A 25,948-nucleotide genomic window follows, 5' to 3' on the forward strand; every position below is an offset into this window, starting at 1 on the left:
ACAGCAAATTAGCTGTGATCTGGCGTGAGATAACAAACGGCTAATCAGAGAATGCTGGAATGTCTGCAGCTTAACAATTAACTAACGCTTTGCTGTGCAGGGCAGGCCTTATGAATGAGAGCCCATTTCCTTTGGGGCCCTCAGTCTCATACCGACGATCCTCCTCTCACCTGCAGCTCATTTGTCTCTCAGAGAGAAGAAGAAAGGAGAAAGAAAAAGGAGAAGAAGGAGAGGGAGAAGAAGAAAGAAGGAGAAGAAAAAGAAGAAGAAGAAGAAGAAGAAGAAGAAGAAGAAGAAGAAGAAGAAAGGAGACAGAATAAGAAGAAAACAACGTAGAATATCGGTCAGTTTAAGGTCTCTCTCTCTCTTTCTCTCTCTCTTTTTCTCTCTCTCTCGGTGTACTGTGGGAGTTGCGTGTCTAAGGGTGCTAAACGAGACCAGATAAGAGGATGGGGCCCATCACTCTCTCACGCACTGGGACGACCGCACAGCACAACAGGCCAAAAAAAGACAACTCCCATCGGACTGCCTGACGCATCCTGGGGCTCTTATTTAAAAGAGCGAGAGAGAAAGAGCGAGAGAGAGCGATGGGGGTGGTTAGATGAGAGAGAGAGAGAGAGAGAGAGAGAGAGAGAGAGAGAGAGAGGAGGCCCTAAGAAAACAACATACACAGGTGAAGGTATTTTCATGGTGTGGAGCCTTATCTAGTGTTGAATAATTGAGAAAGGGAAATGGGATCTTCCATCTCTCACGCCACTCTGAACTCAGAACTCAGCTCAGGGAGATTTCCACATGACAGGACTAGTGTCCATGATGGCACAAGGTACATAAGTAAAGTACATTGTGTAAGAAGGAGAAATGCCTGGACAGACAAGAACACAAATGGGAACTGAATCGGGATCGCTCAGTGACCATAGTCTTCTCTTGTCACCAAAAAGTCAGGGTCATTCACTACACATCATGATCGTTAATTGCAAGCTTTGACAAGACATCTGTGTATGTATTGTTCATAGTGACTTACACTATCATTTTAATAATGACCAATATCAAAACTACCAGATTAAAGTTCAAGTCAGTGGTAACTTAATGAAACATCTGACATCTGTAATAGATAATGATGTGTAAAATAGAATTGTCTGACATTTGTAATGGATGACCCAGCATGAACATGTGTTTCCACAGTGCTGTGGATGGTGGGAAATCAGTGACCTTTCACCAATTTGTCTTTCCTTGATTCCTCATGCCCTGTCTCCTCGCCTCCTTCTCAAAACATATTGGAGGAGAACATCCAAGGCCCATCCCCTTCAGATCTTCTCCACCAATATTTTTTGATAAGGTTGAAAATAGAGAGGACACAAGTAATCAAGGAAAGATTGAGAAAGAGCCAAAGAGGCAGAAGTCACAGGAAGGTCAACATCTTCACTGGGGGTCACTGAGGGTTCCCTGACCCTTGACCCCTAAACTGTCAAATGAGAGGACCATCTGAGTCATTCTAACCAATCGTCTGGGGTCAGGTCACCTACGACTCTCCATGGCTGTCTCTCTCTAGCCGGGGAGGGCCGGACAATGGGCCAGTGGTCTGCCAGCAGACAAGGAAGCGGTTCTATGCATAAGGGTTTTTTTCTGGACGGAGGAAGCGACTCATGCTCACAATGTGAGAGGGGCTTTCTGTAGGATCTGAGATGGAGCCGACGATAATCTGTGGGTTTATTGTGAAGATGTCGAGACTCAATGAAGTTGCATATACAATACAGTAGGGCACTGAGGATTAGAAAGTACAACAGAATGGAGTCATGAGAGGGAAAGCTGTGGTCAGAGAGAGTGAAAGAAAACCGTGAATGAGGCCATTGTCAAAGTAGTGCCATCAACATCTCAACTAAGCTTGAAGTAACACACTTTACAAAAAATGGGAGAGAAAATGATCATGGGGTGCTGAATCATAACGATGTACCATAAACCAAATTATATAATATCATAAATGTATCATAAACCAAATTACAGTATATATTATCATAAACGTATCATAAGCCAAATGATATAATATCATAAATATATCATAAACCAAATTATAAACTGGGTGGTTTGAGCCCTGAATGCTGATTGGCTGACAGCCGTGGTGTACCAGACCGTATACCACGGTTATGACAAAACACTTATTTTTACTGCTCTAATTACATTGGTAACCAGTTTATAATAGCAATAAGGCACCTTGGGGGTTTGTGGTATATGGCCAATATGCCACAGCTAAGGGCTGTCTCCAGGCACTCTGCGTTGCGTCGTGCATAAGAACAGCCCTTAGACATGGTATATTGGCCATATACCACACCCCCACGGGCCTTATTGCTTAATTATATCATATCATAAATGTAAAAAGCTTTGGCTCACGTTGGATAGATGGTGGACATCTTGGCAGCTGCGTAGCCAGGCTTACAGACTCCCTCGCTGAGATTCCCATACTTGTACATCAGCTCCAAAGGTCTTTGGTACAAAGAGGAGAGGTCAGAGACAGAAATGAGGTCACGCAAGGAGGAGATGGTGTGTGAGCATGAAGAGAAGCTATCTAAAAGCCTAAAAAGCTGCATAAACCTTAGAAAATAACCAGGAATATACTGCATAACTGTAGCTGTTAAGAACAAACAACCAGCTCATTGAACCTTTGAACCCTTAATAGGCAAGTTTCCAAAAAATACATTTTGATGAATATTTGATGGCTCTGTACTGTAAACTAATACCTTAACATGTCTTTAATCTGTCATTGTTGTGTACAACTAACTATAGACCTAATGGACAAGGGATAGTTTTGATATGCAATGTGGAAACACTTCAAATAATTCATATTGACCTGTTGCAAAGGTATTATAACAGTTAATCTATCTTGATAATGTGAGGGTATATGATACTCTATCATAATATATGATACTCTGAAAGAAAATAGGACAAGATACTGTATCTCCTGTGGAGGTTGGGTTAACAAGATCAGAACTCCTATAAATGACATTTCATTTAATAAAAGCCAACGAATAAAAGGATCAAAGAAAAGGTTAGTATATGCACAGATGGCCTCCCTACTTAGCTTAGGGCTCAAGCATAAGAGCATTACATTTTACATTTTAGTCATTTAGCAGACGCTCTGATCCAGAGCGACTTACAGTTAGTGAGTGCATACATTTTTTTTTTCATACTGGTCCCCCGTGGGCATGATTCCCCCCTAAAAAAGTTGAGCCTCATACAACTTTATCTTGATTATTGTCCAGTCATATGGTCAAATGCAGCAAAGAAGGACCTAGTTAATTAAGCTGCAGCTGGCCCAGAACAGAGCGGCACATCTTGCTCTTCATTGTAATCAGAGGGATAATATCAATAATATGAATGCCAGTCTCTCTTGGCTAAGAGTTGAGGAAAGACTGACTGCATCACTTCTTGTTTTTATAAGAAATATTAATGTGGTGGAAATTCCAAATAGTTTTCATAGTCAACTTACACACAGCACTGACACACACACTTATCCCACCAGACATGCCACCAGGGGTATTTTCACAGTCCCCAGGTCCAGAACAAATTCAAGGAAATGTACAGTATTATACAGAGCCATGATTGCATGGAATGCCCTTCCATCTCAAATAGCGCAAGTGAACCGCAAACCTGGTTTCAAAAAACAAATAAAGCAACACCTCACGGCACCACGCCTCTCCCTCATGTGACCTACTTGTTGTGTGTATGTATTGACATGTATGTGTAACTGACAGATGCACACACATACACTACATGTTAATGTTTTTAAATGTATGTAAATTGTAAAGTATTTTGTCTGTAATGTCTTTTTCGATATGTTTCGGACCCCAGTAAGACTAGCTGTCACCATTGGTGTCGATCCTAATAAAATCAACAGCAAAAAAATGACAAAATCCCTAAATCTAAACCCTAAAACCGTTTGACTGGAACAGCTGCAGTGAATTAATGTAAAAATGTAAGGAGCTAATTGGCGAAAACTCAGAAGTAACAAGTCTTTCACCGAAAAGGGAGGGAAGCTATTCTGAGATGTTGTTTATTTTACGTAGGCTCTCACCTCTCTCCGTTGAGTCAGTGAAACACAAATAAAACCTTTCAAACAGACTTGTGTATCTACCCATGGGCCAGTGTGTGTGGGGGAGAGACAACCTGTTGATTGTGGAATGTATACAGGTGGAAAGAATCCTTCACATATCACCATATCTCTGCGTCCAAAATGGCACCCTATTCCCTATATAGTGCACTACTTTTGACCAGAACCCTACAAGCCCTGGTCAAAAGTAGTGCACCACATAGGGTACCATTTGGGACACATCCCAGGAGTTACAGTATCCCTCCGTTTCCAGCAAGCTAAAGATATCCCCAAGAGGCCCCTAAAATGATCCGGACTTAGAGATGACATGGATTGATGATGTAAAATGGTTTCTACTCGAGGTGGGGCTGGTCGTTGGTGAAGGCACCAGTTGTCGACAGATCATTTGTTAAGAAAACGGAAAATGGTTCACCTCACAGAGAGAGGTTGCATTCCAAATGGCACCCTATTCCCTTTATAGTGCACTACCTTTGACAAGAGCCCTATGAGCCCTAGTCAAAAGTAGTGCTATAAAGGGAATAGGGTGCCATTTGGGAAGCAGCCAGAGGGTCAGGTTCACATTTTTAATACCACACACAGTGGTATTAATTACTGCTCTGAACAGCAGCATTTAACCTCATCATTAATAACCTGATGAGCCCATGGCTTAGTCAAATAAACAGGGAGGCTATTGGACGAGCAGCCAGAGGAACTAGATCAGTTGGGGAAAGTTAGGGCCCAGCACCATAGCATTGTAATACTGTATAATAATAATCTATTCCACTTAGCAGACACTTTTGACTGCATACACTTTTAGTATGTGAATGTGATCCCTGTGAGATTTGAACCCACAACCCTGGCGTCGCTAGTGCTATGCTCATATGTATACAGTGGGGAAAAAAGTATTTAGTCAGCCACCAATTGTGCAAGTTCTCCCACTTAAAAAGATGAGAGAGGCCTGTAATTTTCATCATAGGTACACGTCAACTATGACAGACAAAATGAGGAAAAAAAATCCAGAAAATCACATTGTAGGATTTTTTATGAATTTATTTGCAAATTATGGTGGAAAATAAGTATTTGGTCAATAACAAAAGTTTCTCAATACTTTGTTATATACCCTTTGTTGGCAATGACACAGGTCAAACGTTTTCTGTAAGTCTTCACAAGGTTTTCACACACTGCTGCTGGTATTTTGGCCCATTCCTCCATGCAGATCTCCTCTAGAGCAGTGATGTTTTGGGGCTGTCGCTGGGCAACACGGACTTTCAAATCCCTCCAAAGATTTTCTATGGGGTTGAGATCTGGAGACTGGCTAGGCCACTCCAGGACCTTGAAATGCTTCTTACGAAGCCACTCCTTCGTTGCCCGGGCGGTGTGTTTGGGATCATTGTCATGCTGAAAGACCCAGCCACGTTTCATCTTCAATGCCCTTGCTGATGGAAGGAGGTTTTCACTCAAAATCTCACAATACATGGCCCTATTCATTCTTTCCTTTACACGGATCAGTCGTCCTGGTCCCTTTGCAGAAAAACAGCCCCAAAGCATGATGTTTCCACCCCCATGCTTCACAGTAGGTATGGTGTTCTTTGGATGCAACTCAGCATTTTTTGTCCTCCAAACATGACGAGTTGAGTTTTTACCAAAAAGTTCTATTTTGGTTTCATCTGACCATATGACATTCTCCCAATCCTCTTCTGGATCATCCAAATGCACTCTAGCAAACTTCAGATGGGCCTGGACATGTACTGGCTTAAGCAGGGGGACACATCTGGCACTGCAGGATTTGAGTCCCTGGCGGCGTAGTGTGTTACTGATGGTAGGCTTTGTTACTTTGGTCCCAGCTCTCTGCAGGTCATTCACTAGGTCCCCCCGTGTGGTTCTGGGATTTTTGCTCACCGTTCTTGTGATCATTTTGACCCCACGGGGTGAGATCTTGCGTGGAGCCCCAGATCTAGGGAGATTATCAGTGGTCTTGTATGTCTTCCATTTCCTAATAATTGCTCCCACAGTTGATTTCTTCAAACCAAGCTGCTTACCTATTGCAGATTCAGTCTTCCCAGCCTGGTGCAGGTCTACAATTTTGTTTCTGGTGTCCTTTGACAGCTCTTTGGTCTTGGCCATAGTGGAGTTTGGAGTGTGACTGTTTGAGGTTGTGGACAGGTGTCTTTTATACTGATAACAAGTTCAAACAGGTGCCATTAATACAGGTAACGAGTGGAGGACAGAGGAGCCTCTTAAAGAAGAAGTTACAGGTCTGTGAGAGCCAGAAATCTTGCTTGTTTGTAGGTGACCAAATACTTATTTTCCACCATAATTTGCAAATATATTCATAAAAAATCCTACAATGTGATTTTCTGGATTTTTTTTCTCAATTTGTCTGTCATAGTTGACGTGCACCTATGATGAAAATTACAGGCCTCTCTCATCTTTTTAAGTGGGAGAACTTGCACAATTGGTGGCTGACTAAATACTTTTTTTCCCCACTGTAACTAATTTAATCATGAATAAACACACATTGTAACACACAAAAATAGGTATCTTGTGAAATGACTCGAAGCAGTAACATGGTCTTTGCAGCAGTGGTGTAAAGTACTGAAGTAAAAATGCTTTAAAGTACACCTTAAGCAGTTTTTTTTAGGTATCTGTACTTTACTATTTATATTTCTGACAACTTGTACTTCACTACATTGCTAAAGAAAATATGTCCTCCCTACTGCTTCTGATCTGGCGGACTCACTAAACACAAATACTGCATTTGTAAATTATGTCTGAGTGTTGGAGTGTGCCCCTGTCTGTTCGTAAAAAAAAAACACACAAAAAAACATTGTGCCATTTGGTTTTCTTAATATAAGGAATTTGATGTATACCATTTACTTTTACTTTATACTTTTGTATGACAATTTAGTACTTTTTCCACCACTGTAATTAAGTACATTTAAAACCAGTTACGTTTAGACTTTTACTCAAGTAGTACTTTACTGGGTGACTTTCACTTTTACTTGAGTCATTTTCTATTAAGGTATCTTTACTCAAGTATGATAATTTAGTACTTTTTAGTACTTGCTTAGCAGTAACATACCACTGGGCACAGACGTCAGTTTAACGTCTAGTTTTTTTTAACATTTGGTTGACAACTAAGGTGAATTCAACGTGAAATCAACAAAAATGTCACCATGTCATTGGATTTAGGTTAAAAGTTAGGTGAAAAAAATACAAAATGTCCTTACGTTGATGACTTTTTGTAAATCCAATCAGTTTTTGCCCAGTGGGATGGTCCTAAGAGTTTGACGACTGTTGAGGTTACCCAAAACATACATGAAGGTCATGTAGCCAAAACACAAAGCAATGTGAAGGGGTAAAGCACAACACTGGATAAGAGAATATATTAGGAAATACTTACAGATTACCACCCAGCTTCAGCAAGAATCCCTGTTTGTCATACTCTAGATTGATAGATAGATCGAGAGAGAGAGAGAGAGAGAGAGAGAGAGAGAGAGAGAGAGAGAGAGAGAGAGAGAGAGAGAGAGAGAGAGAGAGAGAGAGAGAGAGAGAGAGAGAGAGAGAGAGAGAGAGAGAGAGAGAGAGAGAGAGAGAGAGAGAGAGAGAGAGAGAGATTAAGTATGACATTGATAATGAAAGAACAAGGAACAAAATTAAACATCGCAAAACAATTGAATACAAACTAAAATAAAAATAGTTTAGTAATCAATGGTTACTTTGATATTCATTTGTGCGGCAGTTATGGATCATCTATAGACGGGGACTAAGATCCTGAGTTCCTTAAAGCTTCAAACAACAACTACATTCTGTGAAGTGGAAGACAATAAGACAACATTTAACTTTCTGGAACTTTCTGTTGCAGCCTCTGGGTCATAGGACAATGTCATAGATCATGAAGCAGTAGTTATTCCTACTTACGACATGGACACATTTTCATCTTCATGAAAACATGTCTGTCTGCAATCATTATATCATGTATCAGAGGTCACAGTAGCTGTCCTTTAATCTGCCAATGACTGTTTCCTCTTTGCCCTTTAGATACAGGCCTGCTACATGACTTCATGGGAGTGGAAGAGTAACACAATGGTGGATGGAACAGGACAGGACCCAGGGCATCATATTTGCTCTTCTCAATGGTCTGGCTGGCAGAAGTAGCAGGGCTAGCCAAAATGTGTCTAGATAAATTACTTTATGTCGTTTAGTTTAACTGATTTACTGAGGTCAGGATAAACTAACCTCAAACATAGCTTCCTCCATTCACAATACCAGGTTTAAAACAAGAAAACTAATTATTGTTTTGAACCCAACATTTCCACTAAAAAATTAACACAAAGAGGGACAGATCTTTAACATTTTCCGGGCAGAGTTCAATTAAATTGACCCAGAAGAGACCAGATCTATGGCCTCTCATTATTACTCTAGTTATCCAGCTCTTTCATGGTGCTGCTATCTGCCTGCTGAAGCAGACAGCTCAGTAGACACCGCAGATTAAAAGGAAATGAAGCATAAAGAAAAAGAGAAGAAAGCCAGTCGGCTTCAAGAACACTGAAGATAAAGCCATAAGTTGATGTCTGGCTGTGGGAGACTAGACAACATCGTGTAGTGGTGTGTGTGTATGTGTGTGTGTGTGTAGGGGGTGGGGGGAGGGGGAGTCCTCTGTCCTCTGGTGAGGTCCATGGAGGGCTGATGGGATTGGGAAGTTTCTGTGAAGTGTGGTGGGTTGGTTGGGGAACAGTTGAGGAGGTGCTTATAATTATTGCTGGGCTGAGAGTGAGGTTTGTCCTAGCAGCAGTTCACTGACAGGAAAGCAGCAAGCCTCATCTAGTCAGCTCTAGAGCCCATGGGTCCTGCTCTTACAAAGACATATCTCCTCACTGCAAGGTCATTTATAAGGTTGAATGATCCACAGTCACTTTTCGTTATGAAATTAAAAAGAAGGCTGATTCTCAAAGGACAGTGAATAACTCACAGATTAAAGGTGAAGTTTTACATATATTTTACATTTACATTTTAGTCATTTAGCAGACGCTCTTTTCCAGAGCGACTTACAGTTAGTGAATACATATTTTTTTATACTGGCCCCCCGTGGGAATCGAACCCACAACCCTGGCGTTGCAAACGCCATGCTCTATCAACTGAGCTACATCCCTGCCGGCCATTCCCTCCCCTACCCTGGACGACGCTGGGCCAATTGTGCGCCGCCCATGAGTCTCCCGGTCGCGGCCGGCTGCGACAGAGCCTGGATTCGAACCAGGATCTCTAGTGGCACAGTTAGCACTGCGATGCAGTGCCTTAGACCACTGCGCCACTCATATATACATCTATATACATCATATATACATATATACATCATATATACATATATACATCTAAAAGAGAAACACTGAATGTCATTGTACTTTTCCAGCCATTCTTTTACTATAACAATAACACATGTAGATACAGTGGGGAGAACAAGTATTTGATACACTGCCGATTTTGCAGGTTTTCCTACTTACAAAGCATGTAGAGGTCTGTAATTTTTGCCATAGGTACACTTCAACTGTGAGAGACGGAATCTAAAACAAAAATCCAGAAAATCACATTGTATGATTTTTAAGTAATTAATTTGTATTTTATTGCATGACATAAGTATTTGATACATCAGAAAAGCAGAACTTAATATTTGGTACAGAAACCATTGTTTGCAACTACAGAGATCATACGTTTCCTGTAGGTCTTGACCAGGTTTGCACACACTGAAGCAGGGATTTTGGCCCACTCCTCCATACAGACTGTCGCTGGGCAATACGGACTTTGCTTCTTACGGAGCCACTCCTTAGTTGCCCTGGCTGTGTGTTTTGGGTCGTTGTCATGCTGGAAGACCCAGCCATGACCCATCTTCAATGCTCTTACTGAGGGAAGGAGGTTGTTGACCAAGATCTCGCGATACATGGCCCCATCCATCCTCCCCTCAATACGGTGCAGTCGTCCTGTCCCCTTTGCAGGAAAGCATCCCCAAAGAATGATGTTTCCACCTCCATGCTTCACGGTTGGGATGGTGTTCTTGGGGTTGTACTCATCCTTCTTCTTCCTCCAAACACGGCGAGTGGAGTTTAGACCAAAAAGCTCTATTTCTGTCTCATCAGACCACATGACCTTCTCCCATTCCTCCTCTGGATCATCCAGATGGTCATTGGCAAACTTCAGACGGGCCTGGACATGCACTGGCTTGAGCAGGGGGACCTTGCGTGCGCTGCAGGATTTTAATCCATGACGGCGTAGTGTGTTACTAATGGTTTTCTTTGAGACTGTGGTCCCAGCTCTCTTCAGGTCATTGACCAGGTCCTGCCGTGTAGTTCTGGGCTGATCCCTCACCTTCCTCATGATCATTGATGCCCCACGAGGTGAGATCTTGCATGGAGCCCCAGACCGAGGATGATTGACCGTCATCTTGAACTTCTTCCATTTTCTAATAATTGCACCAACAGTTGTTGCCTTCTCACCAAGCTACTTGCCTATTGTCCTGTAGCCCATCCCAGCCTTGTGCAGGTCTACAATTGTATCCCTGATGTCCTTACACAGCTCTCTGGTCTTGGCCATTGTGGAGAGGTTGGAGTCTGTTTGATTGAGTGTGTGGATAGGTGTCTTTTATACAGGTAACGAGTTCAAACAGGTGCAGTTAATACAGGTAATGAGTGGAGAACAGGAGGGCTTCTTAAAGAAAAACTAACAGGTCTGTGAGAGTCGGAATTCTTACTGGTTGGTAGGTAATCAAATACTTATGTCATGCAATAAAATGCAAATTAATTACTTAAAAATCATACAATGTGATTTTCTGGATTTTTGTTTTAGATTCCGTCTCTCACAGTTGAAGTGTACCTATGATAAAAAATTACAGACCTCTACATGCTTTGTAAGTAGGAAAACCTGCAAAATCGGCAGTGTATCAAATACTTGTTCTCCCCACTGTATATGCTAATTGTCTTTGTAAGATATACTGTATTTCAGTAGGTCTGTCTTACGCCTTAAGGTAGTAAATATTCAGTTGGATCACGCTGGACAAGTGTCTATCCAAGGGAATACCAAATCAAATTAAATCCATTTTTATTCGTCACGTACACCGTTTATAGCAGGTATAAAAAGGTGCAGCAAAACGCTTGTGTGCTAGGTCCCTCAACATTGCAGTACCATAGAAATAGAATTGGTCCGCCCATCACAGAACATTGACTTGCATGGGAATGTCTGTTCTAGTAATTCAATGGGGAATACACAGTGTTAAAACAGGTGGTTGATTGAGTAGTGTTAGTCATAGAGTTTGATATAAACAACAAGCCATATTATCCGCTACTCTCTTCATTTCCACTTACACTACCAACACCCTCTCTCAGAAGACCACATCCATCTCCTGTTCTGTTGCTACTAGGCAGCTAGGCTCTACCACCACCAACATCATCATTCACTGTCCGCCTAACTGGGTTAAAACTCCAACTGGGGAAAGTGTTGCTAGTAAGTATGACCACATTGCAAATCATGAGATAAAGCAACAACCCTGAATGAAAATAAACTCATTACAGCTGTGAAAGGCCTTAGATCAACACTACACTGGGAGTGTTTGTTGTTCAGACTAGGGGAAACAGATGACAGGATGATTAAAAGGAGAAGTAATTCTATCAAGTTTACACGGTTGAAGGGCTTGGTTTGATGGTTTGGTTTGCACATCATTGGACATTCAGCAGTCCAAACAAGTGAATAATAACTAGCCACTACCTAGTTAACAAAAAACATGCCATAGTAGATCAAAGGTTTCATAACAAAAGAACCATACCACAGTTAGACTACAGTTTTCATAACAAATGTAAAATCTTCTTGTTTTAAAGATGTTGGTTCTGGCTACATGGCCGTACGTATGGGTAAACAAAAAATATCCTAAGATAGGCTAGAACAGAGACCTAGCCGTCTAACTTTCTGACTCACGATCAATATCATTCTTATCTCTGACATGCAACCATTACACCTTGGGGCCAAGAATCCACTCAAGATTAAGAAGCCTAAATGACCTTTAGCTGATTTAGAACAGCACATAACATGATGACCTGGCAGTGATTGTGGCCTGGCTTGGAATATGGCCTAGTAGTGGGTTGTAGAACAAGCTGCTAGAACAAAATAGGGGTTGGTGTACATGTACCGTAAAATCAGGAGAGGGAGTGTGAGGTTGTTGAGTTGCTCTCACAAGATCTGTTGTTTGAGGTCATTAGGCTAAAGCTGAGTTAGCCTGCTCAACTTTGATTCTTTGGCTCGTCTGCCAAAAAAGCTTAAAGACTCGGAGAAAGGTTAAATGCACTCATCTCTAAACGTTTACTTCGTTTTTATATAATGGTCTATTTTCAAATCAAGCATGGACTCAGGTTGGCTAAGAACAGGCAGCTGTCCAGAATTACGCTCGGCTCCGCCATCCCTTTTATGAAACACAACCTTCATCTGTGAAGAACGGTGAACAAACATCTTTCCCAAATTGCTAGCAAATGCTGATATGCCTGAGGTATAGGAATAATTTTCTGCTTTGAAATGTGTATTTTCACAGAACTTGAGTGCTAGTTGACAGACTGAGAGGAGGGGAAAAATAGAATGAAAGAGAAGAGTATTGTTGTTCTTGTTTCTCATGAGTAAGACATTTAGCCTAAACATGTAACTTTAAAAACTATCTGGGAGGTATAGGGTGTCCTCAAAAACAAAACAGTTAAGGTTGTAATGCTCTATACCTGTGTAGTAATGCTGTACTGCTGACTGTATGTTGTTAGCCTATTCCTGTAATTGCATAGAAATAAAGTTGAACCATTTTTTTATTACGCAGAAAAGCTCAGGCTGGAATAACATTATTTAATGGTATAATAATTATTTGTAAGCGAGCCTTGCCAAAGAGAACATTTTGAAACAAAAGTATCTTCGGTTGAGGTAAAGACATGATTCTAATAAATCCCAGCCACCTTGTTGTTTATCGACACATATACCTAGTCCATTACAACAAGTGTGTCACATTGGAGCTAACGTTAGTTAAAAGCCCAAGCATCTCTGCTGTCTGTCAGTTAGCACTAACATCTTATACAGTCAACATCCCAAATGGCATTTTATTTCCTACATAGTGCACCACTTTTGACCAGGGCCATGGTCAAAAATAGTGCACTATATAGGGAATGGGGTGCCATTTGGGATGCAACCACAGTCATTTTGTGTTAACTGAGCAAGGTGAAGCATCGACAGGTTTGTGTACAGTAACCTCCCAGAATGTTTTCACTGGAGAATGTGACGGTACAAATGAACGACAGGTGAAAGACAGCAAAGAGGAAACATTGCCCTGTACCACTAACAGTACCAACTAGAAACTTTACAATAAAGACACCCAGGTTGTTCCGTGGAGCACACCATAGCTAAATATTATCCAACTGCTTTTTAACCCTGAGACAAGCTTCATTTAATGCTTCAGTGAATCAGTTTGAAGCTAGATATAGTGTCTTCAGAAAGTATTCACACCCCTTGACTTTTTCCACATTTTATTGTGTTACAGCCTGAATTTAAAATTGATCAAATTTAGATTTTGTGTCACTGGCCTACACACAACACCCCATAATGTCAAAGTGGAATTATGTTTTTAGACATTTTTTACAAATTAATTAAAAATGAAAAGCTGAAATGTCTTGAGTCAATAACTATTCAACCCCTTTGTTATGGCAAGCCTAAATAGGTTTAGGAGTAAAAATGTGCTGAACAAGTCACATAATACGTGTGCAATATTAATGTTTTTTTACATGATTTTTGAATGACTACCTCATCTCTGTAACCCACACATACAATTATATGTAAGGTCCCTCAGTCGAGCAGTGAATTTCTAACACAGATTCAACCACAAAGACCAGGAAAGCTTAACAATGCCTCGCAAAGAAGGGCACCTATTGGTAGATGGGTAAAAAAACAAAAATAAAACAGTCATTGAATATCCCTTTGAGCATAGTGAAGTTATTAATTACACTTTGAATGGTGTATCAATACACCCAGTTACTACAAAGATACAGGCGTCCTTCCTAACTCAGTTGCCGGAGAGGAAGGAGACCGTTCAGGGATTTCACCATTAGGCCAATGGTGACTTTAAAACAGTTACAGAGTTTAATGGTTGTGATAGGAAAAAACTGAAGATGGATCAACAACATTGTAGTTACTCCACAATACTAACCTAAATGACAGAGTGAAAAGAAGGAAGCCTGTACAGAATAAACATATTCCAAAACATGCATCCTGTTTGCAATAAGGCACTAAAGTAAAACTGAAAAAAAATGTGGCAAATATCAATCAATTTTTCAATCAATTTTATATAGCCCTTCTTACATCAGCTAATATCTCGAAGTGCTGTACAGAAACCCAGCCTAAATATGTCCTGAATACAAAGCGTTATGTTTGGGGCAAATCCAATACAAGACATCACTGAGAACCACTTCAAGCATGGTGGTGGCTGCATCATGTTATGGGTATTCTTGTCAAAGGCAAGGACTAGGGAGATTTTTAGGATAAAAAGAAACAGAATAGAGCTAAGCACAGGCAAAATCCTAGAGGAAAACCTTGTTCAGTCTGCTTTCCAACAGACACTGGAAGAAAAATTCACCTTTCAGCAGGACAATAACCTAAAACACAAGGCCAAATATGTACTTACCAAGACAATCCTGAGTGGCCTAGTTACAGTTTTGACTTAAATCGGCTTGAAAATCAAAGGCAAGACTTGAAAATGGCTGTCTAGCAATGATCAACAACCAACTTGACAAAGCTTGAATAATTATTTAAAGAATATTGTGCAAATATTGTACAATCCAGGTGTGCAAAGCTCTTAGAGACTTACCCAGAAAGACTCAAAGCTGTAATCGCTGCCAAAGGTGATTCTAACATTTATTGACTCGGGGTGAATACTTATGTAATCAAGATACTGTATATTACTGAAAGTGCGAACTGAAAGAGCAAACCACCGCATTTAACCATGGCATTTAACCATGGCAAGGTGACTGGGAATATGGTCGAATACAAACAGTGTAGTTTTCCCTCCGTAAGGCAATCAAACAGGCAAAACGTCAGTACAGAGTCAACGTGGAGTTGCAATTCAATGGCTCAGACACGAGACGTATGTGGCAGGGTCTACAGACAATCACAAATTACAAAGGCAAAAACAGCCACGTCACGGACACCGACGTCTTGCTCCCAGACAAGCTAAAACACCTTATTTTCCCGCTTTGAGGTTAACACAGTGCCACCGACGCGGCCCGCTCCCAAGGACTGTGGGCTCTCGTTCTCCATGGCTAACGTGAGTAAGACAATTAAGCGTGTTAACCTTCGCAAGGCTGCCGGCCCAGACGGCATCCCTAGCCGCGTCCTCAGAGCATGCACAGACCAGCTGGCTGGAGTGTTTATAGACATATTCAATCTCTCCTTATCCCAGTCTGCTGTCCCCACTTGCTTCAAGATGTCCACCATTGTTCCTGTACCCAAGAAAGCAAAGGTTACTGAACTAAATGACTATCGCCCCGTAGCACTCACTGTCATCATGAAGTGCTTTGAGAGGCTAGTTAAGGATCATATCATATCACCTCTACTAGGGCTGCACGATATCTCGTTTCAGCATCGACATTGCGATGTATGCATCCACAATAGTCACATCACAGAACATGCGATTTAGTAAGGTAAACATATATCAGTCTATATAATGTAATTTACTCCGATTTATGGGTTATTGGATACACAGTTTATTATTATTATTATTATTTTAAACACGGAGTTGGTTGCTGCACGTGGTTGACATGCAGGCTCTGCTTGCGCGTGACGAAATGATGAGCGAGGAACAGGCAAAAAATACCGAAATTGAGAATTTGGTTGCAAAAAGAAATGCATCGTCAATTATATGGAAATATTTCGGCTACAGACAGGATGATGTTGACCAAAAACAGGTACTTTGTCGAGAGTGCCTTGCAATTGTTGCCACAACACGAGGCAACACGACCAATTTGTTCGATCATTTAAGGCGGCACCACAAATCAGATGCAAAGCATCTCAATGCCCTCCAAAGCAAAAATCTATTAGCGGATGCGTTGCCAGTATTACACCATACGAGAAAGGTTCCAAACGGTAGAGAGAAATCAAAGATTCAATAACATTTCACGTCGCCAAAGACATGGTACCAATTAACACGGTTACCAAAGACGCTTGACAAGCGGTATGTAATGCCATCACGCAACTATTTTTCTCAAGTTGCCATCCCAGAGTTGTACGAGAAATGCAAGGCACAAGTTGAAACAGAGCTGTCACAAGTGGAATATTATACAGCAACAATGGACTTGTGGTCCAGCCAGACAACGGAGCCCTACATAAGTCTGACCGTACACTTTATTAATGAGGACTTCCACCTGAAAAGTTGCTGTTTGCAAACTGCATTTTTCCCAGAGGATCATACACACATCCTGTATTTTTTCATATCGCAATATATATCGCAGAAAAACAAAATATCGCAATGTCAGTTATTTCCAATATCGTGCAACCCTAACCTTTACCTTACCTTACCTGACACCTTAGACCCATTTAAATTTGCTTACCGGCGGCAGGTAGCTTAGTGGTTAAGAGCATTGTGCCAGTAATCGAAAGGTCGCTGGTTCTAATCCCCGAGCTGACTAGGTGAAAAATCTGTCGATGTGCCCTTGAGCAAGGCACTTAACCCTAATTGCTCATGTAAGTCGCTCTGGATAAGAGAGTCTGCTAAATGACAAAAAAAAATAAATTATAATAATAATAAATTACCGCACCAATAGATCCACACATTATGCAATCGCCATAGCACTGCAGACTGCCCTATCTCATCTGGACAAGAGGAATACCTACGTCAGAATTCTGTTCATTGACTATAGCTCAGCCTTCAACACCATAGCACCCTCCAAGCTCATCATTAAGCTCGGGGCCCTGGGTCTGAACCCCGCCCTGTGCAACTGGGTCCTGGACTTCCTGACGGGCCTCCCCCAGGTGGTGAAGGTAGGAAACAACATCTCCACTTTGCTGATCCTCAACACAGGGGCCCCACAAAGGTGTGTGCTCAGCCCCCTCCTGTACTCCCTGTTCATCCATGACTGCGTGGCCACGTACACCTCCAACTCAATCATCAAGTTTGCAGATGACACAACAGTGGTAGGCCTGATTACCAACAATGACGAGAGCCTACAGGGAGGAGGTGAGGGCCCTGGCGGAATGGTGCCAGGAAAATAACCTCTCCCTCAACGTCAACAAAACAAAGGAGCTGATCGTGAACTTCAGGAAACAGCAGAGGGAGCACGCCTCTATCCACATCGACGGGACCGCAGTGGAGAAGGTGGAAAGCTTCAAGTTCCTCGGCGTACACATCACTGACAATCTGAAATGGTCCACCCACACAGACAGTGTGTGGAAGAAGGCGCAACAGCCCCTCTTCAACCTCAGGAGGCTGAAGAAATTTGGCTTGGCCCCTAAAACCTTCACAAACTTTTACAGATGCACAATTGAGAGCATCGGGCTGTATCTTCGCCTGGTACAGCAACTGCACCGCCCGCAACCACAGGACTCTCCAGAGGGTGGTGCGGGCTGCCCAACGCATTACCGGGGGCACACTGCCTGCCCTCCAGGACACCTACAGCACCCAATGTCACCGGAAGGCCAAAAAGATAATCAAGGACATCAACCACCCGAGCAACGGCCTGTTCACCCCACTATCATCCAGATGGCGAGGTCAGTACAGGTGCATCAAAGCTGCGACCGAGAGACTGAAAAACAGCTTCTATCTCAAGGCCATCAGACTGTTAAATAGCCATCAATAGCTGGCTACCACCCGGTTACTCAACCCTGCATCAGTATTTAGTCAGCCACCAATTGTGCAAGTTCTCCCACTTAAAAAGATGAGAGAGGCCTGTAATTTTCATCATAGGTACATGTCAACTATGACAGACAAATTGAGAAAAAGAAAAATCCAGAAAATCACATTGTAGGATTTTTTATGAATTTATTTGCAAATTATGGTGGAAAATAAGTATTTGGTCACCTACAAACAAGCAAGATTTCTGGCTCTCACAGACCTGTAACTTCTTCATTAAGAGGCTCCTCTGTCCTCCACTCGTTACCTGTATTAATGGCACCTGTTTGAACTTGTTATCAGTATAAAAGACACCTGTCCACAACCTCAAACAGTCACACTCCAAACTCCACTATGGCCAAGACCAAAGAGCTGTCAAAGGACACCAGAAACAAAATTGTAGACCTGCACCAGGCTGGGAAGACTGAATCTGCAATAGGTAAGCAGCTTGGTTTGAAGAAATCAACTGTGGGAGCAATTATTAGGAAATGGAAGACATACAAGACCACTGATAATCTCCCTCGATCTGGGGCTCCACGCAAGATCTCACCCCGTGGGGGTCAAAATGATCACAAGAACGGTGAGCAAAAATCCCAGAACCACACGGGGGGACCTAGTGAATGACCTGCAGAGAGCTGGGACCAAAGTAACAAAGCCTACCATCAGTAACACACTACGCCGCCAGGGACTCAAATCCTGCAGTGCCAGACGTGTCCCCCTGCTTAAGCCAGTACATGTCCAGGCCCGTCTGAAGTTTGCTAGAGTGCATTTGGATGATCCAGAAGAGGATTGGGAGAATGTCATATGGTCAGATGAAACCAAAATAGAACTTTTTGGAAAAAACTCAACTCGTCGTGTTTGGAGGACAAAGAATGCTGAGTTGCATCCAAAGAACACCATACCTACTGTGAAGCATGGGGGGGGAAACATCATGCTTTGGGGCTGTTTTTCTGCAAAGGGACCAGGACGACTGATCCGTGTAAAGGAAAGAATGAATGGGGCCATGTATCGTGAAATTTTGAGTGAAAACCTCCTTCCATCAGCAAGGGCATTGAAGATGAAACGTGGCTGGGTCTTTCAGCATGACAATGATCCCAAACACACCGCCCGGGCAACGAAGGAATGGCTTCGTAAGAAGCATTTCAAGGTCCTGGAGTGGCCTAGCCAGTCTCCAGATCTCAACCCCATAGAAAATCTTTGGAGGGATTTGAAAGTCCGTGTTGCCCAGCGACAGCCCCAAAACATCACTGCTCTAGAGGAGATCTGCATGGAGGAATGGGCCAAAATACCAGCAACAGTGTGTGAAAACCTTGTGAAGACTTACAGAAAACGTTTGACCTGTGTCATTGCCAACAAAGGGTATATAACAAAGTATTGAGAAACTTTTGTTATTGAATACTTATTTTCCACCATAATTTGCAAATAAATTCATAAAAAATCCTACAATGTGATTTTCAGGAAAAAAAAATCTATTTTTGTCTGTCATAGTTGACGTGTACCTATGATGAAAATTACAGGCCTCTCTCATCTTTTTAAGTGGGAGAACTTGCACAATTGGTGGCTGACTAAATACTTTTTTCCCCCACTGTACATAGACATGGAATCACTGGCCACTTTAATAATGGAACACTAGTCACTTTAATGTTTACATCCTCCTTTACTAATTTCATATGTATATACTGTATTATATTCTACTGTATTTTAGTCAATGCCACTCCGACATTGCTCATCCTAATATTTATATATTTCTTAATTCCATTCTTTTACTTTTAGATTTGTGTATTGTTGTGAATTGTTTGATACTACTGCACTGTTGGATCTAGGAACACAAGCATTTCACTACACCTGCAGTAACATCTGCTAAATATGTGTATGTGACCAATAAAATGTGATTTGATTAGAGTTTTATTTTTCATATTTTACAAATGTTAGAATTGTTCTTCCACATTACAGAGTATTTTGTGTAGATTGTTGACCAAAAAAATGACAATTAAATCAATTTTAATCCCACCTTGTAACCAAGTTTTGCCAATTTAGCGACTTCGTCGCTATATTTAGCGGATTTTCAGACCCCTCTAGCGACACATTTTCAAAAAAGCGGCTAGCGACAAATCTAGCAACTTTTTCTGGTGTTATTGGAGACTGACGTGAAAACACGTATCGTTCTTACTCTTCTCAACGAGCAGCGGGTGCTTTGTAACCCAAAGCACTCACAGGCGGCCCAGTCCCTCCCAGCTGCAGTCAGAGCAGGAGATGTTCACCCCTCCAGGTCCAGACTGCAAATGAATCGCAAATGCGGGAAGCCGCTGCTGGCAGATCCCACCCTGGCTTACATTCAGGGCGGGATGTAAATGTAGGGTGTTTTTTACTCACTTTTTGTCTCTCCCACGACGTTATTCCTCTCTCCTACAGCGTCCATCACAATTACATGCACATTGCCAATTATGCAAATTAGTTGATGACGTCACTTAGCGACTTCTAGCGACTTTTAGGACAGCCAATAGCTACTTTCCTTACTGAGGAGTTGGCAACACAACAAAATGTGGAAAATGTCAGGGGAGTGAATTTTTCTGAAAGCTGTAGCTAATGCTCCACTCCAAAACCGCTTGTGTTAACGCTTTGAAAGCGTAGGGCAGACACAATATTGCATGAAAAATCTAAGTTATTCAAGCTTTCCATCACAAATAAAAGACACAAAATCATGGGTGTGCACTTCATAGACAGGAGAGGCACCAGTTCTACTCATCACTAGCTATGTTTCCATTAACTTGTCCAGGGATTTTTGGGCGAAATTTAGAACGTTCACTTAGAAGATAGATGTGACAGTTGCCTGCTGCGGTGCGTTTCCATTGAACTGTCTTGTGTCGATAAAAAAAAAAGCTGGACGTAATGACATCACACCTAAAAAAAAACCTAGTACCGAATAAAAACGAAGTGGTTTAAGCGTTTCCTTATCCATTTAGGCAAATTGCGCATTATTAAATTGGCGACATCCCTATATTCCCTCCCACCTCAGAGGGGTTGGGTTAAATGTGGAAGACACATTTTGGTTGAATGCGTTCAGTTGTGCAACTGACTAGGTATCCCTTTTCCCACCTATCTGTTTCATGTCTCAGGTAGCCCGCAAAAGCCAGCATGAATAGAATGCAAGAATTGACTATTATTTGCCATATTCTAATAATTATCATGTGCCAACGTATCGCCACGGTCCGTGCTATGGTGAAACTTGCACTCCTGTAGATTTGAAATAATTTGATGGTGAAACTTGAATCCAGCCAACCAGAAAAGCAAGGCGAAGCAATTCAGGCATTCTTCAAAGTCAATACAATATTTGTCCTGCAAACAAAAATTATTTTTAAAGTTGAAAAGTAGATTTTGCAAGCAGTAGACATTTAGAATTGAATGTGGAGTGGAGCTTTATAGTTACGTGATGACATCACGTGCCTCGCGATTATTATTCGGCAATCATCATTTATTCGGAAAAACACAGTTTACATCATCATTTGTTGCAATAAAGGAAGTTTGACAAAAGCCAAATCCACCCGTCGACCGGATACACATTTTGTTGATCTTTAGAACATTTCTCCTATAGCTGCCGTTTCCATTACACATCACTATGTTGTTTTTTGCAACATTGCTTTTGTCGAATAAACCTGGGTCAATGGTAACCTGCCTAGTGTCTACTTAGCATAACTACATGGTGTGATAAAACATGTAAATTCATCGCTAATGACTGTAAACAAACAGCCTTTGGAGATTCAAAGCATTCTGGGGACAACAAACACAACTGAAAAGGTCAGAGCGTATAGAGTATAGTCACATCAAATCACTTCTTGATTGGTGACCATTAGTATAATGTCACGTCATTTGGAAAAATACACTTTTGCAACTCCAACTTTTTAAATAGCCTACATGGCCCTCTTGTTTGGTTTCAATCCAGATGTGGTCACCACTGCAATCTAAATCTGCTGCACACAGCACAAATTTGTGATGCAGCCTATTTACATATTAATATGCCTAATGTTCATCTTCCAGAGTTCCAAAGTATGTAGCCTGTCTCTTAGCTCCCCCATCTGGTAAGAAGCAGAATGTGCTTAACAGACTGCATTCACATTTGCTGCAATGAAACATGGTTGTGATGGGTGAAGAGGAAAAGTTTGGTAAATTATAATCATTATCACATTAGAATAGAAAAGGAAATCTAGAAATACGTGGGAAAAAGTAGTGTTACCTCCCTTTTGACTGTTTGTTCCCTTCATTTTGACTCTGTGCATCCTCTCACAGGCTCACAGACTCCATATTTAGTCATGTCATTAGCTCACTAATGCATTCTTCAACATCATGACGGATGATTCTAAGCATGGGTAATAAAATCACCTGTTAAACCAGGCTGGTAGGACATAGGTGGTAAGTTGCTACTGCACTTACTTAGGACTTATTATACAGTAGTTGCTTTACAGTACTTACGTGATTTCTGTCCCCAGCCCCTCAGGTGCAGCCTCCCAGAGGAGTAGTAAAGGAAGCCCAGGACAAGCATGGGACAGAGCACCAGGAGCAGGTGACGGGTTGGCTTCATGACTCTCATCACCTCCTACTGTACATGGTACCATACACACTGTTGAAGAAGGGGACTGATGGTTATCATCAGCGACTGGATCAATTCCATTTCAATAAAGAACATTGACTTTCAATGTACTTTGTATACAATAGTAGAAATAATAGAATACAACAGAACATAATATATGAGAATAGAATAGCAGGTGGTTTAGTTATTTAGCACATACATTCCACCGCACCCCCTTGCCTGGCACCACCTGCCGTGTACCATGTTAGCCAGCTAGATGGCTATCAAGTAGCTAGCCATCATATTTGGACATGGAGGGGTAGCTAGCTAGCTAGCCGTGTTGTTAGCTAGCAAGCTGATAGCATTAGTGAACAGAATCACGACACAAGTTAGCGATTTAGTGCACAGGTTTTTCGATACTGTTAACAAATAGGTAATTTACATTTGATCACCTGGTAGGCAATGAAGCATGGCAGGTTACATGAGAGAAGATAGCTAGCGCCAGGCTAACTGTCTGGAACCGTTGTGTCCTTACCGTTAGTTTGATGATTCGTGTCCCCGAAGACTTAAGTGCCTGCACACCTAGCGACTTAAAATACATCTTCCACCTTTTTATTTCCAAGCTAGTTATCCATCTACCTCCTGTCAATTCAAAATATTTACCCAGCTGCGAGTGGATGCAGAGCCCGCAAAAAGTCAATAGTTGTCACTGTACAGCAGCAGCACCACCATCTTCTGCACACACAACACTGACAGAATGGGTAGGGAAAATCTGTAATACGCCAAATCAGTGCCACTCGGCTACAATGTAACTGGTTGTGTGGGTGGAAAGTAACTACAATGTTGCAACTTTAATAATGTCACTGCATTTGATACAAATTACAATTGGATAAACATGACAAATAAGAGGGCAGAAGTAGGCTACATCACAACTGTTATACGTTTATTAATCAAGGATTTTGTATTTTGTATTATGAAACGTGACAGATGCTTGCTAAATACAAAATTGACATTCAACATGTGTGAGAGCTAGTGCACCACAGAGGCACAACCCCTATATATTATCGATGTCCGGGCAACTATAGAGTGTGGGCAAGGACTACTGTCACTAAGGTGTGCAGCCTCAGCATGAGACAGAAAAGCAGATACTGTACTGGTATAGATCACTGGCTGATAGCTACACACCATCCACCCTAAGGTGATAAGTGAGGAACTTGGAGAAGGGGAGCACAACTGCTATAATGACCTTGAAAAAATATAATCAGCAAACACACAAACTGCTATATTCTTCAAAGTGTTAAATTCAAGCACTCACCGACCTTCCAAACGTCCTCTCCAACAGTATGTGTAAATCCTGTTTTGGGCTGAGCTGTGGGGTTTGCTAGTACACAAACAATGGGAGTTAGTGAAAATATAGTTTACCAAGCTACCAATTACTTCACACTGGAAGAAGTTAAGCTACACTAAAGATACCCTTTACAATTAGAATTTAGTTTACTTAACTAAAGTTACTTTGAAAAAGTAGCTCACTACATCCAACTACTTTGTGAAAAATTATCCATATCTAAATCTGAAATGTCTTAGAATACAAATAGCAAGAACACACTCGGGAGACAGATGTTAACAGAATGTAATTTAGCATATTAAAACACAAAAACAGTTTCAAGTGAGAATTAGGCAGGTCTGATACTGAAAAAGAAAGAATTATTGCCTACTTAACCCATATTTTATTTTTGCAAAAAAAGTAGCGTGTAGTTCCAGTAGTTATCTACACCGCTACATAGCAAAAAAGTAATTAACTACTGAAAACACTACCAAGATTTGAATTTAGTTGAACTACCACCAAGCTACTGTAAAATTAATTTTAATTAGTAGTTGGACTACACGTAGTTCACTACTCCCCAACACTGAATTTCAAGGACAGCACCTTTTAGCTGACAATTGCCTTCCTATGGAGTTAGATACTACTGTCATTGAGGTACGCAGTAGTCTTGTAAAGACTCTAAAAGTTATTACAGTACACTGTTACTACAACCTTCAGTAATTGTCATAAATGTCAAACATTGTTTAATCAGTCATAAGATCATAAATACTGTTTCACCAGTCATAAATAATTTCATAAAAACATTGAAACAAACATGAAACAAAGACCAACCCCAATAAATGACAAGCCAAAATGTTTTTACTGAAACAAAATAATATTTTACAAAATGCATGGATAAGTAATTTTTCTCAGAAAGGGAAAAGGTCACATGAACAGGCCAGGGCACAGTCCCAAATGGCACCCCATTCCCTATATAGTGCACTACTTTTTACCAGAGCCATATGGGCCCCGGTCAAAAGTAGTGCACTATATAGGGAATAGGGTGACATTTGGGACACATCCCTGGGATCAATCAGGATAGGAAGCAGCTGATAATGCTTTACTCCCAAGAGGGGACAGAAACAGGAACAACAGACAAGGTTAAGTCCCAAACGGCAGCCTATTCCCTATATAGTGCACTACGTTTAACCAGGGCACTGGTCAAAGGTAGTGCACTATATAGGGAATAGGCTGCCATCTGGGGTCGTAAACAAGATCCCTTGAGTCAACAGCTTATATAATTAAATAAACTATTTATTATAATAATTACATCTCACAGTGTCTTCCTGACTGTGAATATAGAACGTATCATTATAAAACAAAGCAATAAAATAGGCTTTTTGATAGAAAACTTTTATTTTTCCGCAATGAATTATAAGTCATAAGTATTTCCATACTGTTGAATGCTGATGATATAAACCCCTTGCTTAGTGGTACTTCTGTGAGCGTGGGCCTCTATAACTGACTAACTCTTACATTAGTTTTGTGGCACTCACACTCAAGTAGGGTTGCAAAATTCAGGAAATTCTCAGAATTCCCAGAAAAAGGACTCATTTCATCCTGATTCCAAGGAAATGTCAACCAGGATTTCTGGAAAACTTGGGAAAGCTACCACAATATTGCAATCCTACACAAGATAACAGCAGTTTAGAGGAAAATAACAGACAATTTGAAGGCCACCTTATCCTTAATTAATAAGTGCATTATGGTTGATGATCATGGCCAAGTGGAGAAAGGTGGTGGGACACACAATCCATAAGAAGATCTTATAAATGTACAATGAACAATTTTATTTTAAAAACGTTTTTTTTGGGGGGGGGACAAAAATAGCAAATGGCAGCACAAAACTATTAAACTGTCCTCTCAAAATGGGCTTAAATAAAAGTGCAATGCACAATTTTCATTAAAAGTGTAAAGAACCAACGTGGATAAAAAGAGAGCGCCCATAGCAATTCTGAATGGGCTACTTCCAATGCATTTATATAGCAAAAATAGAACATACATCAGCATCAGTCCAGAACCTCTACAGCATTGCAACTGACAAATTGTCTGTATTGC

At 41.2% G+C, this 25,948-nt stretch overlaps 1 protein-coding gene across 2 annotated transcripts in view; it reads right to left on the reverse strand.

Moving 5' to 3' along the window:
- Nucleotides 1-23,266, reverse strand: part of LOC121533904 (CMP-N-acetylneuraminate-beta-1,4-galactoside alpha-2,3-sialyltransferase-like) — a 98,668-nt gene extending 75,402 nt beyond the window's left edge. The window contains exons 1-4 of one of the 2 annotated variants that reach the window (XM_045205465.1): nt 23,191-23,266; nt 22,431-22,578; nt 7,485-7,527; nt 2,386-2,478 (exon numbers count right to left, since the gene is read on the reverse strand). In XM_045205465.1, the coding sequence (XP_045061400.1) occupies nt 2,386-2,478; nt 7,485-7,527; nt 22,431-22,548 (254 nt within the window). In that variant the 5' untranslated portion in view covers nt 22,549-22,578; nt 23,191-23,266. Of the gene's footprint in view, nt 1-2,385; nt 2,479-7,484; nt 7,528-22,430; nt 22,579-23,062 lie in introns of both variants that reach the window. The other variant, XM_045205464.1, reaches the window with a different exon arrangement.
- Nucleotides 23,267-25,948: the final 2,682 nt, after the last annotated feature.

This window comes from Coregonus clupeaformis, chromosome 20 (assembly GCF_020615455.1).
Source record: "Coregonus clupeaformis isolate EN_2021a chromosome 20, ASM2061545v1, whole genome shotgun sequence".
NCBI classification, from domain to species: Eukaryota; Metazoa; Chordata; class Actinopteri; order Salmoniformes; family Salmonidae; genus Coregonus; species Coregonus clupeaformis.